This window comes from Meriones unguiculatus, chromosome 14 (genome assembly GCF_030254825.1).
Source record: "Meriones unguiculatus strain TT.TT164.6M chromosome 14, Bangor_MerUng_6.1, whole genome shotgun sequence".
In the NCBI taxonomy this organism is placed as follows: domain Eukaryota; kingdom Metazoa; phylum Chordata; class Mammalia; order Rodentia; family Muridae; genus Meriones; species Meriones unguiculatus.
The window spans coordinates 77,743,779-77,763,732 of NC_083361.1; the positions used below are offsets into that span (position 1 = coordinate 77,743,779).

Here is a 19,954-nt window from a genome sequence, read left to right on the forward strand (position 1 = left end):
TTTATATTTAAAGTACAAAGCATCTTAAAAAACAGCAGTGCAAGCCAGGTGTGGTGGTGCACACTTTTAATCCCAGCACACAGGGTGGCAGAGGCAGGTAGATGTATGTGAGTTCAAGGCCAGCCTGGTCTACCAAGTGAATCCAGGACAGCCAATGCTACATAGAGAAACAAACAAAAAAAAAGCAAACAAAACAAAAACAAACAGCAATGCAAGTTTACCACGTTAAAAGGCATCTTTTTTTAGGCATTACTTAATCTCCTTTAAATAAAATTACGCTCACAGTAAGCTCTCTCTTGACTATCTTTCCTCTCCAGTCTCCACTGAGCAGCAATCCTTTATCAGCTCAGACATTTGAATATTAAAAGTCAAAAGCCAAAATGTCTTTGGTACAGTTCTACTTTCCTTCCCACATCACAAATCTCCAGTGATACAAGAGAGTGTTAATATCTCCCTCCATATTTGCTTCAAGTGCACTGGGATGAGCATGGTAGATTCAAATAATGTACTAACAGTTCAGCAGATGACCACAGTTCCCTCTTGCTTACCTATGCTTCTTAAGAAAACACAGCTTACTTTAGGGCAAGTGCTTCATACAAACACACCTCCTCTGCCCACGGAAGCTTCTCTTTATTAATACACAGAGGTCCCAGGATTTTCAGTTCCTCAAGCATACCTGAAAGCAGAAGTGACAGTGGTCATGGAGGAATACTTATCAGAGTACATAAAGACTGCTGATCAGCTCGTGTCATGGGCAGCAGAAGGAGGCTATGGAGAGATGGATACATTCATAGTCAGAGGCCTATAATTGGCTGCCACCTGCCTGGCCTGTATCTGTTTTATTTAGAAGATGTTTCTGGGAATGCAAGGGTCTGGGTACCTTGCAAACAAAGAAATTCAACAATACACACAGCTACCACATATCCTTATTTTGCTTTGTATTTCTCCATTTACTCTGCTTCAGTAAAGCATCACGTATTGGATGACAGAGTCAAAGAGATGTATATTCAAGTCATAGTCTAACCATTCCTTTATTTAATTACCTTTGTTTTCTTTGGACTTTAGTTTCAGTATATAAAACAGTGTGTGTAACTAGAAAAGATCATCCTGAGGGAGGTGACCCAGAAGCAGAAAGACACACATGGTATACACTCATTTATAAGTGGATATTAGACATGCAATATCGGATAAACATAAAATCTATACTCCTAAAGAAGCTAAACAAGAAGGACCCTAGAGAAGATGCTCAGTCCTCACTTAGAAAGCAAGTGGGATGGACATCAGAAGCAGGAGAAAACAGGGAACAGGACAGGAGCCTACCACAGAGGGCCTCTGAAAGACTCGAAGCAGATGCTGAGACTCATAGCCAAATTTTGAGCAGAGTGCAGATAAATCTTAGGAAGAAGGGGACATAGAAACACCTGGAGGGGGCAGGAACTACACTAGGAGACCAACAGAGCCAAAATATCTGGGCCCATGGGTCTTTGCAAAGACTGATACTCCAACCAAGGACCATGCATGAAGATAACTTAGACTTTGTGCTCAGATGTAGCCCATGGCAGCTCGGTCTCCAAGAGGGTACCCTAGTAAGGGGAGCAGGAGCTGTATCTGAATTGCACTCAGAGGCTGTCTCTTTCATCACCTCTCCCTGGGGGAGAGTCAGCAGTACTAGGCCACAGCAGAAGACAATGCAGCCAGTCCTGATGAGACCTGATAGGCGAAGGTCAGATGGAAGAGGAGGAGGACCTCCCCTATCAGTCGACTGGGGGGGGAGGGGTATGGGAGGATAACAGGGAGGAAGGATGGGACTGGGAGAGGATGAGGGAAGGGGCTACAGCTGGATACTAAGTGAATAAATTGTAATAATCAAAAAATGTTTAAGTTTAAAAAACAGTATATATGTATACATGTATGTGAGTATGTGCATGTGTGTGTACATACGTGTGTATATTATTCATTGTTAAAATCTGTTGCTGTGAAAACTGAAGATTATGATACGTAGTGTCAAATAATATGACTTAGAAATTTAGAGCTTCCTGTCATGGTATCAATCTTGTACTCAACTATCCCTCTCCTATACCTTATCACACTCACCCCCAAACTTCCAAGATGTACTTGTCTTAAGATTTTATAGAACATTTCACCGAGAGATATTTTTTTGAAAAAAGACCTTTTTTTATGACTTTTAACTCTGTATTCTGCACTGTTCTAACCCAAGCTGTCCTTAAGATTCCTGGCACGTACTGAAGGAGCCACTGGGCTGTTGCCCCTTACTTCTCACTGTTTGTTTCTATTATGGCATGTGGTTTCTCTTACCCTGGCTCCACCTTGACTATGATCAGAATATATGGTTCTAAAATATCTCCTGTATTCTGAATTGGATATATACAGTAGGCACAGCTTGGGTTATTGTGTTGATATTGAAAGAACAGCCATTCTTTCTAAGTTTATTGCCAGAATGCTATTGCTCTAGTTGTTTGTTTGCTAGGCCCTCTGACATCTGTTAGTTTCACTAGTCTAGTCAAGATCTACAATAAAGCACCATTTTCCTGGATTTTTAAAGAGAAACCAATAGTCTGCTTACCAAATGGACTTGCCAAATGTCATTTTCAAGACAATCTTATAGAATCTTCATGAAATTATTTGGCCAGCAGTGTACCAGGGGGTATCATTTATTTAAAGAGCATCAGCAACATATTCATAGATACAGTAATCTCAGAACTGGCAGGAAGGAACAGGTAGTTCATGAAATGGTAAGAAGGAAAATCTGGGGACTGTAGAGAATCTGTTTTTCTCCCATGGGCTTATCCTATTTTAATCTTATTATATAGGAAAATATGCCTTCCTCAAGAGAAGTGAGGCTTAAGGGCAGAACTTACATTGGAATCAATTTCTTTGAAATCTACATCACCTAGATTAGTACATAAAAATGGTGATTCACTGGGTGCCTACCACTTAGTAGATGATTTGTGAGGCTTTTCTTATTTTATATCATTTCATCTTGCAGTCATCCTACAGAGTAGATGTTAAGAGCTTATTTTGCAGACAAGGCACCTGAGATTTAGACAATCTGAGTAACTCTTCTAGGCACACCAATACCTAAGTGGTAAGAAAGCATTGCGTGCCAGATCATACAGCCCCAAACAACAAGCTCTTTCCTTTATGTCTGTAGCTTCCCTGTATGATTCTTAAATGCACTAAAAAAAATACCAGCTGAATGAATACACTAGTAAAAAAATAAAAACCAAAAGAAAAAAAAAACCCCACAGTTGTTGTAAATTTGATTTAATGGTGACATCATTTCTACAAAAGTGCTTTAGTTAAAGCATCGTTTCTCAGTAGCCAACTAAACCTTAACTGAAATCTTTTCGGGCACTGAGTATATCTGCCTAAATGAAGACATTTGAGCCTCTAACAAACTTAAATGCAAATATGATGATACCAGTTAAATCATTCTACTAGTCAGAAGCAATTATTCGCAGTGCTGCTTTCACCACTTTAATGGCACCTTTTTAGTACCTACACATCTCATAGGAATATGCTGTTCATCACTGGGGAAGTATTTTTATTTTCTCTTTCTGGGTTGTTTGAATATGAGTTGCTGTTTCTACCCAAAACAAATTCCTCAATACTAATCCATCTTGAGTTAAAAAATATATATATACATAGAATTTTTTTCAACTTTACTGAAGTATGGTAATCAAAAATTATATGTATCCAAGGGATGCAACATGGTATTTTAATATGCATTGTGAAATGATTCCCACTGGCAGACTACTTAATATTTAATATTTAATTGTGCCTCATAGTTACTGTTTATAGTGAGACAGGAGGGTGGGAATGAGATATTTTAAGATCTACTATTTCATGGTTTAAAACACATTTAAGATTACAACAGAAAAAAAAATGTGATCAAAATCAAATTTTTCCTTTATCCACACTACTCAAACAGAAAACATCATTCACATTTTGATGGCCCTTGTACACTTATATACAGAAGCACAAATGTTGCTTTCAAAATTTATATACAGTGTATATGTAGAGTTATGGCTTTTGGCCATCAGTTTATACACTGAGCAATTTTTATATCCTTGAAAAGTCATTTAGAAAATATAAAATAGTGGTAGAAGAAAAGTTTTTGTAGAGCTATTATCCAAAAATGAATGATGTTGGAGAAACTTCTTGGCATGTGCTCTACATACTCTCTCCTCTTTCTCTCTCTCTCCTAAGTAGAAGAATAAAATTAGGGCTATACATCACATGTTTCTTAGTCACACAAAGTTAAGTAAACTGTATATAGACTATTTTAGTTCATTTCCACCTAAAAGATTGTGACTGTCTTGCATGTCATCAAATCCTCTCCAAGAGCAGTGGTTTGAATGCTTGTTTTTGTGCAATACTAAAGACCATGCATGCTTTCACAGTGGTTTGCCCTTCGAACTCTATCATAGATAATAAGTCTCTGAATAGCTGTCATGCTCAGCTTGGCAGGGAACATTCTTAGAAATGGAATTTTTAAGTTGTAAACTCTGTAGTTTTTACCATGACCACCTGTGTGCAGGCAGAAGCTCTACAGCACTTAAATGATGTAATAATGGTGTTGTTATCAACATTAGAGTAGGAGGATCATGGGGGTGGGATGGGGCTAGAAGAAAAAAATGGAGGGGGAAGGTAATGCAACTATTTCAACTTCAATTAAAAATGTATTTTTAAGGGATGACACTGCATCCTAGTTTGGATAGATCTATAATACACAATGTATAATGTGAAAGTAAAAGTACTGGGGTGTGTGTGTGTGTGGGTGTGGGTGTGTGTGTGTGTGATCATTTTATATTTAAAATTATATGTCTTCATGTAGAAACTAACATGGGCACTGTATGAGGCAATTGGGAGAATAAAATAAGCACATTTGCTAATTTGAAGAACACACAGCATGTCAGAAAGGAACGTCGGAGTCAAGTGCAAATTATAAATAGTAAATAGACTTCTGTCTGTCCAGTGCTGGAAGCAAAATACTAGCAAGACAGAGAAGTTTGCAAGGCAAAGGAACTGGATAGTTTGCAGGTAAAATAAAGATGCCCAATTAAATTTTAATTTAACCGATGACAAATAATAAACACACCTTAAATACGCCCTCCGTAATTTAACTGAACAGTTCTTGTTTGTCTGAAACTGAAATTTAACTGGGCACCCTATTTGTTTTAACTAAATTCAGCCAAGAAATAATTAGAAATGTGGTTTGATCATATAAGAGACGCTGATTGCCAAAGAATGTGTTCCCATCCTCAAGTGACAAGAGATGGGCAGGTAAACCTGATGGCCTACTGCCCAATTGCCTGTTAACACGTGTGATGGTCATTTTCACTGTGCTCCAGGCTATCTGTACATCATTCCAGCAAACAAAGGTACTATTCAGCTTCGTGGGTATAGGCGTGAACAGTTTGCTCAGGTCAGGATCCCAAAGTTTGTAGGAAATAGCTAGATAATTTCAGGACCATTTGATGTTCTTCTTTTTTCGTTTTACATGGGAGCTAATTGACCATGGGGATGAGAACAAGTAAAACAAGGACAAAGAAGAAGCATAAAGACAAAGGTGTTATCATATGTAGATGGATGATTCATGCCTGTAATCTCAGCTCTTACAACTGGGGCAAGAGTACTGCATATCAGAAACCAGCCCGGCCTACATAGTGAGTTCAAAGCCAGCCTGGGCTATACAGTGAGTTCAAGCCAGCTTGGGCTACCTACTGAGCTCAAAGCTATCTTGGGCTATATATCAGGAACCCATCTCAAACAAAAGAAAACAAAACTAGGATTTCTACAGGAAAAGTCAAGAGTAAGAATCCAGCTCCTTAGGCCTCAGCCTCCTGCCTCTGGCTGCAGCTCCTTGTAGGCCCCAGCTGTGTGCACGCTCTCATCTGAAGTGACACGGATAACTGGTCTTGCAGTGAGGTTTCCTTCCAAACAAAATGTTGCTCCATGAGCAGGAGGAGCGCTTGGCCGTATTTAGTCTTCTATACCTAGTGTTTATCATTCTCTGCCTCCGTGCTCAGAGTAAGTCTCTGGTAAATAAGCAGAACAGAGAATAAGTAAGTGAACAGGCAAGTGAGCGAGCCCTTTAGATTACACCCAGCTGGCAGAATTCTAACTTCCGCAGCTTCTTGTTAGCACGGCTGCTAGAATTGTAAGCAAGACCTGCATCAGGTTGTAACTTATACAAACCTTTAACCAACTTCTACATGAGGCTGCCTTTCAGAGTCGTCCTCAATTTTTTCCTGCTGTCACTGCTCTATAAAAGCCATGTCACCTCACCTCAATCCACCAGGATTGATTCTCTGCTCCCCAGCTACTGCCTTGCAGTAACCTTCACCCCCTTACTTCAGGCTTTTCAAAAGTGGGGAGGAAATACGCACTCACACCACAAACTGACCCCAGCCCCGCATACAACGTTGTGCTGTGTTTGACATAATGCGGTAGCTTTTCTAAATCACTAAACCTTGCATGAATATGAACTTCAGTGGCTGTTATAAACCATCTTGTGGGTACAGCATATGCTTCATGCCTTTATGTCCTGGTCAAATATTATTTTTATTCTTTTTTTTTTTTTTTTTTTTTTTGCTCTGGTAACAAAGTAGATGGCTTTCTCTCTAAAAAAACCTTTGTGCACATTTTTAGAGTTTTCTTTTTAAGACAGCCACCTCTAGGTAGGACGTCTGAAACAAAAGACAGGATTATGACTAACGCTTCTGAAATATACTGCCAAATTGCTTTCTTGAAAAGTTATAAGAGGTTTCACACCCCATAACACCAGCAATATGAGGGTGTCTCGCCATACCACAAGTAAACGATCTGTTACTCAGAGATGCGTCCCTACTGTAAGACACAGAAAGGGGCACTGCGTTTAATTTGCATTAACTTTCTTCCCCCTGGGGTCAAGCATTTATATGTGCATACCTATTTGCTATTCCTACCTTTTCTTCTGTTGTTAGATGCTAGTGACCTTTGTCAAGTTTTGTTTTGTTTGTTTGTTTGTTAGTGGTGATGTTTTTTGTTTATTTTTTTTCTGAGACAGGGTTTCACTGTGTAGCCTTGGCTGTCCTTGACTAAGCTACCCTTGAACTCACAGAGATACACCTGCCTCTGCCTCCCTGAGTGCTGGGATTACAGTTGTGAGCTTTTTTCTTTATTTATTTATTTATTCACTTTACATATTGACCGCAGCCCCCTCCTTTCTTTCCTCCTGGTCCCACCCTCCTGCTTTCTTCCTCCTTTTGCCCTCCTCTCCTCATAAAAGGGAAGCCCACCCACCCACAATTGTATCAACCCACCCAGGACATCAAGTCTCATGAGGACTGAATGCATCTTCTTCCACTGAGGCCAGGCCAGGCAGCACCACTAGCGGGAAGTGATCCAATAGCAGGCAACAGAGTCTATGTCAGAAACAGCCCAGGCAACACCAGCTAGGGGACCCACATGAAGACCAAGCTGCCCATCAATTACGTATGTGTAGGGGGCCTCGGTCCAGACCACACATGCTCTTCAGTTAGTGCTTCAGTCTCTGTGAGCCCCCATGGGTCTATGTTAGTTGACTCTGCTGGTCTCCTTGTGGAGTTCTTGTCCCCTCCAGGTCCTTCTATCCTTCCCCCAACATTTCCACAAGGCTCCTCAAGCTCCACCCCATGTTTGGCTACAAGGCTCAGCATACTGCAGGTTGGAGCTTCTCAGAGGACAGTTATGCTAGTCTCCTGTCTGCAGGCACAGCAGACTATGATTAATAGTGTCAGGGGTTGGCTCTATCACATAGGGTAGGTCTCAGTTTGGACCAGTCATTGATGCAGTTTTTACTGGGCACTATTTTTCCCATTTAGATATAGGAATACCTTTAAAATACTGATGATTTTATTTGAGCAGATGTCTTTCCCAGCTTTGTGCAATTTAATTATATGAGATTTTTTTAATCTTAATCCTATGAGTTTACATTATGTAGTTAAATATTCCATGTTTTGTTGAACTTGCCTTTATAAGGATGCTAGGTGATTATTAAATTATTGTTTTGTAGATTCATGTCTTACCTTTAAATTTTAATTAAAAGGGAAAAAAAAGCAAAGAAAAATCTTCAAGAATGATATTTTAAAAGTCTAAGAGTTTAAGCGCTCGTATAGGACATATTGACCTTTCCTCCAATAAACCAAATCTGGGTCTCAGAGACCTTGTTCTGCCACTGTGTTTCTCAAATAACATTTACTTGACTATCGTTCAGAATATCCCCCCAGGGTCTTCCTGTACTTCAGTGTGCTTATCGAGTATTGAAGTACCCTCTCTCCTTCTCTGTCAAGATCATTGATCTTCAATTCCTTCAGTTAAATACTTCATGACCCACGTTAATCCCAACCGCCTTGAACAGCACTGTTTACTGAAACCTAAACATCCTTATGGAATAAATAAAATATCTTAATAATTCAAAACTTTGAAGATGATTTTTAAATGGTATGGTGCTAACTCTACCGTTTCTCCCTTCAATGAGTAAATATATTAAAGTATTAGCTGAGAGTGCTGTTGATAGAGGAAAAATGCTAAACCAATCCCATTTTCTATTTAAAAATATATTTGCAGATCACGGTGCAAAGACTATTATTAATATCAAATTATTTATGGCCCAATACTTTGAAATTGGCACCACAGCTGTGAACCCTGCTAGAAATATTATATATATATATAACCCTGCTAGAAATTATATATATATATATATATATTATATTTTTTAAGATGCAGGCATACATGATGAAGTAGAGTTGGTCCTTCTGTTGTTAGAGGCAATAAAAATAACTGAGGAATTTAGAGAAAGTGAACAACAGGCTCCAGGACCGTGACAGACTACCAGTTACCTTTTCTATGTCAGTGGCGAAAGGAAATCTTCAGAAAGCATCATTATGAAGGTCCTACTGTAATAAAAGCCACCACAGTCACTGTTTGTTTTATCGCTATGTAGAGAATTTAAAGTACATGATAATGTTATTGTGTAAAATACCTGCTTTAGGGTAAGTGCATGAAGGGTTTGTTTCCATGCATTCACATTTAGGGAGCAATATTCTAAAAAGTTATGCATTCCTGGGGGATTTAGGTTTAGAAAATAATCGAGATAATAATGGTCACCATTTGTAGATTGCAGAGTAAGTACCCTGAGCTAAGCTACATGCTTCATGAACATGCTCCCTATTCTTCTCACCCATATTCTGTTCTTAGGACTGCCCTGTTTTATAGATGAGAGTGCTGAGGCTCCAAGGAGACCCCTGAGATCAACAAGATAGGAGTTAAATGAGCCGGAATCCTACAGAGCCCTTTCATTGTATTCATTATTCTGCCACCTAACAATTTACCCCTTGAGAATTTTAGTTACTATCCTTGCCCCTAGGACCAGCAGAGTTCTCTACGTGGGAAGGTAGTATTTTGGGAAGATAAAAATGGTAGAAAGAGGCATCAATTTGAAGGGCCTTAGGAGGAGTTTTAGGACCTGAACTTAAGGTGCTTAGAATGGGGGCTGAATCAGTTCTTCCATGCCACCTTGGCCAGTCTCCACTAGATCTCACTATACTTTTGTCTAAATGTTCGGTATAAGAGAAGGCAGTTTTCTTTTTAGTAATTTTATTTTTCATATTAATCACAGGTTATTTACTTTGTATCCCAGCTGTAGCCCCCTCCCTCATTCCCTCCCTCATCCCCTCCCTGCCCCTTTCCAAGTCCACTGATAGGGGAGGACCTCCTCCCCTTCCATCTGACTCTAGTTTATCCGGTATCTTCAGGACTGGCTGCAATATCCTCCTCCATGGCCTAGCAAGACTGCTCCTCCCTCTCGGGGTGGGAGAGATCAAAGAGCCAGCCATTGAGTTCATGTCAGAAATAGTCTCTGTTCCCCTTACTAGGGTACCCACTTGGATACTGAGCTGCTATGGGCTATATCCGAGCAGTGGTTCTAGGTTATATCCATACATGGTCCTTGGTTGGAGAAACAGTCTCATAAAAGACCCCTGTGCCCTGATATATTTGGTCCTTGTGGAGCTCCTGTCCTCTCCAGCTCATACTAACTCCCCCTTCTTTCATATGATTCCCAAGAAGGCCGTTTTCTTCTTAATCATGATCATGAAAAGGCCATTATATTTGAAGATGAAAACATCTGGTACTCTCTTTACACCCTAACTAATTTCGGGTTTCATAAACTACCCTTAAGCTGTGTTAGCCCAGACCTCTATGTTTACCATTTGAATACTTATCTATTCTTAGTGCATTGTATGTGGACAGCATTATGGGGTACCCTTTTGACATTAAGAAACACATACCTCACGTTGTGTCAGGTGGTGTGCCAGATGCTTAGCCGGTGGAGCCCGTGGTGCCCCAGGTCTCCTCGTGATCTCCTCACGGACGCAGTTTGTTTTGTATCTTTTTTTACTTTTTATTTTTTATGTTAATTTTGTATCCCAGCTGTAGCCCCCTCCCTCAATCTCTCCCAATCCTACCCCTCCCTCCCTCATTTCCTCCCATGTCCCTCTCCAAGTCTCCTCCCATCTGACCCTAGTCTAACAGGTCTCATCAGGACTAGCTGCATTGTCCTCCTCTGTAGCCTGGCAAAGCTGCTCCACTCTCAGGGGGAGGTGATCAAAGAGCCAACAACTGAGTTCATGTCAGAGACAGCCCCTGTTCCCCTTACTAGGGAACCCACTTGGAGACTGAGCTGCCATCTGAGCAGGTTATTTCCATGAATGGTCCTTGGTTGGAGTATCAGTCTCAGAAAAGACCCCTGTACCCAGATTTTTTGTTTCTGTTGCTCTCCTTGTGGCGTTCCTGTCCCTTCCAGATCTTACTATTTCCTCCTTCTTTCATAAGATTCCCTGCACTCTGTTTTGTTATGAGTCTCAGCATCTGCTTTGATACACTGGTGGGTAGATTCTTTCAGAGGCCCTCTGTGGTAGGCTCCTGTCCTGTTTCCTGTTTTATATCTTTTTAATACAAGCAATATGGTGGAAGTTCCATCTGGGCAGCCATATGTGGCCACCGCAGGATGACAAATGGAAAACATGATGTTTTGCCACTTTAGCCACTTAGGTGTATTAAATAGACATCTATGTTTTAAAATAGGCACCCATGCTCAAAGACCAAGTAACACAGAACCCAGGTTGATCCCACTATACAACTGTACTCTTTTATACAACTGTACTTTACAACTGGGCTCAAGAAGAAAATATAGATTGCTGTCCTGTTATTTCCTGCAATGGTGCTTGTTGTTGTAGTGCTGTCTCCATACATCACTATAGCTAACAAAACAAGGGAGATGGCAAAGATAAATGACATTTGATCCTTGTCATCTAGAAGTTAATTGCTAGAGGAAGAAAAAGACACGTGAACCAAATATGACAATAGAATTAAGCAAAGTCCATGCTTGAGATAGCTTGAGGGTTTTGATGGGGAGTTGAAAAACTCATTAAAGTGTGGGTCAATCTTGTTGTTTTCTCAAAAGAAAAAAAAAGTGAGTTCTAGCTCTTTGATCTGGCACTTACATCAAGAGCATTTACAGCCCAATCATTCTTATCAACATCTCCTAGAAGGCAGTGGTAGTGGGGACTGCTACTATTCATAGCAGGTCCAAAACTTAAAGGGACACCAAAAAAAGTCAGTACTAATAACCCTTCAATACAATATTCAAAGATAAAACTAATGCAAAAGAACAAATCATGAACCAAATTATCAAAACTTGAAAAACAGGATTGATTTGGTCCTGGCTTCAGATCCTGTTTTGGCAGTCTCCCTGAGCAGCATAATCTATTTACAGTGACTGAAAGTGTCTGTTTTCTTTTTCTGTTAATTGCAAGCAAGAGCTCTGACCTAAGCTCTATCAGGGGGATAAGGTAGGAGGTTTGCAGCTGATTTTCAATAAACCACAAATGTCAAGAGGGAGCCATCGGGGAAGTTCAGTAGCCTGTGTCTTCCTCCTAGGCTGCCTATGGGATGAACCTAGATGGTTATTCTAGAGTGAACACAGGAGTGAACCTGCAGGAGTTTAGCAGAGGTCCACTCTGGTTGCCTATCATTAGAAGACACGGCCACAGTGACTACATGTATCTTTTCTTATGCTGAATCCTTTTCTTACACTGTCAGCTAATTCCTTTTTCTTTATCTTTATTCATTAACTATTCGATTCTCATAGAAGAAGCCAACTCAGTAGTCCTGGTTTTTGTTTTTGTTTTTTTGCTATTTCTTTCGATCTGTACCACACATATCATGAACATATCAAGTAGGAGGGGCCCAGTTCTGGTCAAATGGTATAAGTCGCACTGGTTATGCAGGGGCTGGGTGGGTGGGTGTCAAGTGGGGGAAGGGACTGTTCCAGACAGGGTATAGATGGGGTATAGACAGGGTTCTAAATGGGGTAGAGACGCAGCATCCCTCTCCATGGGGTCCTAATTGTGCGTGCAGTCATGATTAAAAATGTGAAGAGGCAAGAGCAAATAGCAAGAGCTAATGGAGTTCAGAGAAGACAAAGATCACCAAGGGCCAGGACTGTGTTAATTGTACGCTCGAGAGCCTGCAATTATAAACCCATAGATGAGCAAATGAATGCTGCTGGCTCAGCAGATGAGACCAAGAAGTCAGTTTTCTATGGCCTTTGGTAAGGGCATGGCAGGATAATGATTTATTTATAAATTCACTTAGAGATTTCACTAACATCTTTAACTATCCCTTCCACTAGTCCAGGGGATAAGCACAGAATAAAGAGAGCAAGTAGACACCTTGGTTAAAAATCTATATTCATTACTTTCTGACTCAGGGGGACTTATAACAAAATAAACAGTACCTTCCATTGTGGCTGGCTGACTCAGACTGCAGGAAACATCTCCACTGCATTTCCATTTGTTTGTTTGTTGTTTGGAGGGGTTGTTTGTTTGTTTTCCATTAATTAATTTAATCACTTTACAGACTAACTGAAATCCTCTCCCTCCTCTTCTCCCAATCCCACCCTCATGCTCCCTCCTTCCAATCCCTCCTCCCCTTCTTCCCCATAGGAACCATCCCACCCTGGCACATCAAATCAGATAAGGCACATCAAATCAGATAAGGCACATCAAATCAGATAAGGCACATCAAATCAGATAAGGCAACCCAGCCAGGAGAAAGGGATCCAAAGGCAGGCAACTGAGTTAAAGACAGACCCTGTTCCAATTATTAGGAGACCCACATGCTAAACAAGCCAAACACCTACTACTATCTGTAGGGGTCCTAGGTCCAGAACACGCATGCTCTTTGCTTGGTGGTTCAGTCTCTGTGAGCCCCTGGAGGTCCAAGTTAGTTTACTATGTGGGTCTTCCTGTGGTGTCCTTGACTCTTCTGGCTCCCTCAATCCTTCCTCCCACTCTTTCCCAAGACTCCCCAAGATCCACCTAATATTTGGCTATGGGTCTCTGCATCTGTTTCCATCAGCTGCTGAATGAAGCCTCTTAGAAAATAGTTATGTTAGGCTCCTGTCTGCAAGCATAGCAGAGTATCCTTAGTAATGTCAGGGGTTGGCTCTCTCCCATGGGGTGGGTCTCAGGTTGGGCCAGTCACTGGTTGGACATTCCCTCAATCTCTGCTCCATCTTTATCTCTAAACCTCTTCTAGGGTCCATTGCATTTCTTTATGAAGTGATGGTGACATGTATTCTAGCCACTAGATCCCAGGGACAGTGATTGGTATTTCTTTGGCTATCTGCAGAGATGGCACAGGGGACATAACTACAAAGGACTGATATGCTGACTGCTAGTATTAGACCCTCTGGAGCTCAGGGCTAGGAAGTCTCCAAGGAGTGTTGTGTACATGGAGAGGGACTCTCACAAGAACTATGTGCAGACAGAGACTAACACAAGGGGCTCATTCTTCAAAGAATGCATGAACTCTGCCTGCTGAGTGCTTAAATCTTTTCTTTCATTTTGTACTCCATCCCTCTTCAGAACCTAAAAATTAAGGTAATGTAAACAGTTTTAGATCTAATGATGATCTAAAAATGCTCAGAATATGTTAGGGCTTCCTTGAAAGAGCCAGGAAAGTGTAATTTTCTCAGTATTATCTGTTGATTCAGCAAACATTTATCCAGTTCCCAGAATGAGCATTCAGAATGTAGCTTGCGTAGCACTTACTATGTATTGTACTGAGACCTATATTTTACACACTACAGTGCCAAATTCTAGGACTATAATGAAGCCATTGGTTGAAAAGCTTCAAAGATGAGCCTCATCATTTGAATTTCACTGTTTGCCCGTAAGAGGACTTAGTCAAGTATGTCACGTCTTAGTCTTTGTTTTTTCTCATTGGTTCATGTCCACAGGTATCAAGCATTCTTACAACCAAGACAAGAGCGTGAGTCAGAGACACCTAGCCTTTAGTACATGACCATATTTTAAAAAAAGCACACGAACAAGGAAGGAATGGTGGATTAGAGTGCAGAGTTAAATAAACCTGTAACACAAGCAACTTGTCTGTGCAGTCACAGGCTTTGGGTGATAAACCATTAAGCATAGATCAGTTCATGAAAAAAGAACATTAGGGTGATTGAAAGCAAGAAAAAAATGAGCACCCTCCGTCTAAAACCTGGTGTACTGCTATTTTTGCCAAATACCGATTTAATTCTTGAATAATATAATGCACTATAGATATAAAGTTATTGCAAAAATACAAGTGAAAGTTTAAAGAGTTCAGCTCTTGGCAAAGTACAAAGTCAATTTTCATTGTCCTGAATTTACTATGGTATTCAGAAAATGAAGCATTTATCTTTAAGTTAGCTGAATTCAATATAGCTAAGATGCTTTTGAGGGCATGTATTATCAGCTTTGGTTCTTTTTTTCTCTACATATCGTACAACTGAACTAGAAAAATTGTAACATCATTCTCTTGGTCTGTAGAGTCAACATCAAACTGAAAATTGAATCAGCTCTCCTGGGCAAATAGGATATGGAGGTTATATTATCATGGAAATGTTCTATATTCATCAACCCCTTTTTTTTTCTTAGATCCTGTGCTAGCAGTTTAGATCAGACTCCAGCAGTCACTTAACACACAACTCACCAACTTTTCTGAATAGTTACAAACTCCAAATTATATATTAAAAAAAAGATATAAGCATGCCTTATATCTTCCTGTGTAGGGAGAACGTTCAGTGGATTGCAAATGTAACTAAATGTTAGTAATCCTTATAATGGGATAAGATAGATATTTCTTTGTATTAAAGCCACAGCCCTAAATTTAATAAAAAAATACATCTTAATTTTATATCCTGTTTATATAACAAGAGGTGACAGTACCTTAAACTAGGTAATGAGTTTTATCCCCCATGAAGGGAGCCAGAGGCACTGTAATGTCATCAGTGTCATCAGCTTCACGGCCACATCCATTATGCTCAACTGCCTATACGATTTACCTCTGTCCCCTAGGTCACTTCAGGGTCCAAGGTAGCTACTGCTGTGCCAGTCATCACATTGCTTTGAGTCTCAAGTTAGCAGAGGGAAGAATTCAGTAGGCGATAATTACAAAGATCCTAGCTAAATCAACCCCCCCCCCCCGTCAGCAGCTATTCGAGAAACCCTCTGCCCAGGTCACATTGGTATAAATACTTTTGTGGTGCCATATTTACTCACAACTAAGGCTAGGAATAAAGTCAATATGTGTGTAAATGAATTCATCAACAAGGTGTGATGTATTAAGTATAGACAGTAGAAAGTTTGGTTTGTACTGGGACATAACGGTGCAGTGTCATCAAGTTGGGCTTTTACTTTTAAATGCAGTGAAATGGGTCCTTGTTTGTGCTAACTATGCGTCTTTCTCTTCCTCTTGTATCACCAGGCCACCGGAACCTGTTTACAGCACTGTGAACAAACTCTGTGATAAGCCTGCTTCTCCCAGGCACTATTCCCCTGTTGAGTGTGACAAAAGCTTCCTTCTCTCAGCTCCCTACCCCCACTACCACCTAGGCCTGCTCCCTGACTCTGACATGACCAGGTACTGCATGCGCTTCCTCACTTCATCTTGTCCAGTTGTGTGTGCATCCACAAGGATGGGTGGGTGCAACTCGTCTCCGCTCGCTGCTCTTGCGCTCGGCACCTTCCTTGTGGAGAGATGTTCTGCTCCCATGGTACGATGGGAGAAACTAAGAACATTTGCTTTATTTTTTTTCTGCTGTGCTCACGAAGCACTTTCAGACATGATCATGTAGAGCTTCACCTGTTCAACAAGGAAATAATTACATTGTTCCAGCACCATTTCCTTCATGAGAAGGATGGAAAAGAACATTTACTGAGTATTTAAATAATACTTAATAAATGTTCACCATGCCTCTGGTACAATGATCTATCTGTGTAAATACTATTATTGTCATTTAACATGTTAATTAACCACTCTCCTAAGACTATAGATTCAACTGGTTCTATCTAACCACAGTGAGCATAAGCAATATTTACACTTTGCTAGTTGCTAGGTTTTTACATGTGTTGTCTTATTTAATTCATCTCTGTGTATGTTAAGATACCAAAGACAAGGAAGGTTCACGGATTTCCCACAGTGTGATCTTGCCAATAAATATGCAGGTCACGTTTAACGTTAGAATGTTCTGAGTGTTTCCATAACAACTTTATAAGCAAATTCTTCTAGGTCTAAAGATTGGAGACAACTATTTATAAGCATCCTAAATCATGTGTGAGGATGAAAAGGCTGTGGTCACATTGCAGCCATGATCACAGGGAAACCAAGCTCAGAAGCATAAACTCCAGTGAGTTGCTTCCAATTCAGTCTAGAAGGAGAGCCCAGTTGGAATATTCCTATCCAGAGTAGCTGCTTGTTTAATTGTGTTCGGGGATCAATGTCTTGATAGTGTTATTAGGGCTGAGAAAATACAGATTTTAGACTGATTCAAGGTGAAAATATATTGAAAGGATATATTGAAAAATATATTGAAAGGATCTTCATTTTTTAAATAAAATATCTTTATTTTTTCATATTTTCAAAGTCAATTGCTGGGCTCTATCAAAGAATTAAGTAACAAACTTTAAGTTCTAGCTAGCATTTCTACAAATAAATAAGAAATTTTTGACTGTCCCATCAGCCGGAGAAATTTCATGTACTTGTTATAATTTAAGCTAACAAACACTTCATAGTGATTTAGAAATGTTAATTAAATCCTGTCTTTTTTAACAGTTCCAAAAAAACCTACTTATGGTATAGTGACTTAGACAATTTAGAACCTAAAGAAAGGGCCAAGGTTTCATAGCCATCAGAGGAAGATACTATGACACAGCAATGGCTTCCCTGTCGTCAGCTACATACAGGCAACTCTGTATACTGAATTCTTCCTAAGCATGTTGCCTAAGAAATAATTCTTCTGAATTATTTCCTCCAATCCCAAATCAGGTTATGAAGTAGATGTGATCATCCTTTTACTTTTCCAAGTGAGGAAGTAAAGTTACTTGCTTTGTCCCAGATCATCTGCTAAGTGATGGATCTGGGGGTCAAGCCCAAGGGACAGATGATCTGGCAGGAGCCCCTGCAGCAATACAGGCATGATGTCAGAGATATCTTTACTCACTGGAAAATCTCTCCATCGTTTACTTTTATTTTTTTCCCAATCTTTTTCTCATCTCTACTTTTCTGTCTCACTGTCACTCTCTCTCTCTCTCTCTCTCTCTCTCTCTCTATATATATATATATATATATATATATATATATATATATATATATTATTGGGTGTGAGTTTTACATTGATTTCTAAGCACTCCAATGGGGACCTTGATTCATCCCTCCTTAAAATTTTACCAATAAAGAGCTGTCAGAGTCTAACTCTGGCATGAAACCCTCAGATTTACTTCTTTTCTATCTACTTCCTATAATCATTATTATAAAGACAAGAAAATATTTCTTTGTTTTGCAGATCAAAGCATTGTGATTTGTTCAGCATATCCTTTTCAAATCATATGCCCGAAGCAATCTTGATATTCACATGTCCTCAAACCACACCTACCTTCCCTGAGACTTTGGGAATTTTGTTTTCTGTTCATTCTAATTCTGTCTTCTTTCCCCCTTCTTTCATTTTTTCCTCTGTCTTCTCTTTTATCTCTCTAGGGGAAAAATAGACATATATATACATATATATATATATGTATGTATATAAACATATACACATACATATATATATATATATATATATATACGTACTCATTCTAGAGGCTTTTCAGCAGCACACTGATACCAAAAATCTTGACTTAAACTCACTAGCTCCTCCTTTATCAATCTCCAATTCAATGAAAGACATCAGCTTTGGCCCTGTGTGAGGCTCAAGTGAAATAACTGAGAATGATTCTTAGGACATTAATTTCCCTGTCTCCATCACTGAGTCCCCCTTCAAGTCCTATTGATTCTACCATCAAAATAACATACCTCTACTCCCCTCTTCTTCTTTCTACCACTTTAATCCAAGCCGACCTTCTCCCTCCCTATAATAGCTTCCTAATTGTTCTCACCACATCCACGGACTGCCTCATACCTTATTGTGAATGCAGCTAAAATGATCTGTTAAAATAAAACAGATCAAATCTCTCTCTCTCTCTCTCTCTCTCTCTCTCTCTCTCTCTCTCTCTCTCTCTCTCTCCTTTTGCATTAAGGATAAAATGCAAAGTCAGGCTCTGCATGATCTAGCATCTGCCTGCCTTTTAAACATCTCATTTCACTCTTCTTTTTGCTGACCACACTCTTCACACTGGCATACGTTTTAGTCACATAATATGTTACATTGCTAGCTGTTTCAAGTGCTTTCCATACGCCTTTCGCTTGAATTGAAAGGCTTTTCTACACTTTGCCTAATTGACTTCTGGTCATCTTAGATCCAAGCTTAAATTGCATTTGGTTAGAAAAGCTCTCTGAAAGAAAAATCAGGCCCCTTATTATAAGCCCTCCTTGCACATGTATAGACACACACACACACACACACACACACACACACACAGCTATATCTCTCCCTGAAATTTTAAGAATTATACGCTTTTATTTTAGTAAATAATTAAACATATGATATGATCTTTGTGCAAGTGAAGTTATAACCGATTTTCAAACCAGGTCTCACTCAAGCTTGCTTTACTCAGTTCATAACAAATGCATAACACTACCCCATAAATATTTAAACTTACACATGGAAACAAATCACAGTGATGGAACTCATTTTGTATTACACTCCTGCTCAGGGTCCACACTGCAGATCCATTAGGCAACTGCGGGCTCTTCAGGAAGACAGTGATCTGTTTCACAGTTTATTTACTTCTCCACTGAGAAGTGACCTCGTCAAGAGGATGTTTCTTGAAATGTAACTAGTAATTTGTAAGAAACAATCAAAGATTCCAGTTCCATTTTCTGTACTGTATCTTCCTTTTCCACTATATCCTCAAACAAGTCATAGGCTCTTTTATATAAAGAAGTCAGATATGAAATCCCATCTCTAGCCTGGTTATGCTGAGGAGCCCAATTTATTATATTCCATAGTCTCTGTTTTAATGTTAGTCATAATGACACTAAAATACGTTGAAATCTACCTTAAAAATATTGAAAGAATGCATCTAGCTATCTTCTAACCAAGATGCTTCAAGTTCCAGCCAAATGCAAAATACTATACTATAATAGTGTTTCACTGAGCTACATGGTGAAAAGACCAACCAAAATTGTTGGAGGGAAAAAAAAATGTGTGACCTTTGAACTACAGTGAATGATGGGATGTGTTTTTCAGGTCATTTAAGAATTCCCCAAAGTCTCTTTGATCAATATCGGTACAGCAGCCATTGCCTCAAACCTCGAAATTAGTATTGAATCAATCCAGGGATATTAAGCCTATGAAACCATCCTTATGTTTTCATAACTATTCCCAAATTTACATCCAGAAAGGCAAATGTAAACTGAAAAA

At 39.6% G+C, this 19,954-nt stretch overlaps 1 protein-coding gene across 27 annotated transcripts in view; it reads left to right on the plus strand.

Moving 5' to 3' along the window:
* Dlg2 (discs large MAGUK scaffold protein 2) overlaps nucleotides 1–19,954 on the plus strand; it is a 1,917,798-nt gene that overhangs the window by 1,501,294 nt on the left and 396,550 nt on the right. For 22 of the 27 annotated variants that reach the window (XM_060367549.1, XM_060367550.1, XM_060367553.1 and 19 more), the window contains one exon: nucleotides 15,862–16,017. The exons of the other annotated variants lie outside the window; for them this stretch is intronic. In XM_060367549.1, the coding sequence (XP_060223532.1) occupies nucleotides 15,862–16,017 (156 nt within the window). The remainder of the gene's footprint in view (nucleotides 1–15,861; nucleotides 16,018–19,954) is intronic. 27 annotated transcript variants of the gene reach the window in all.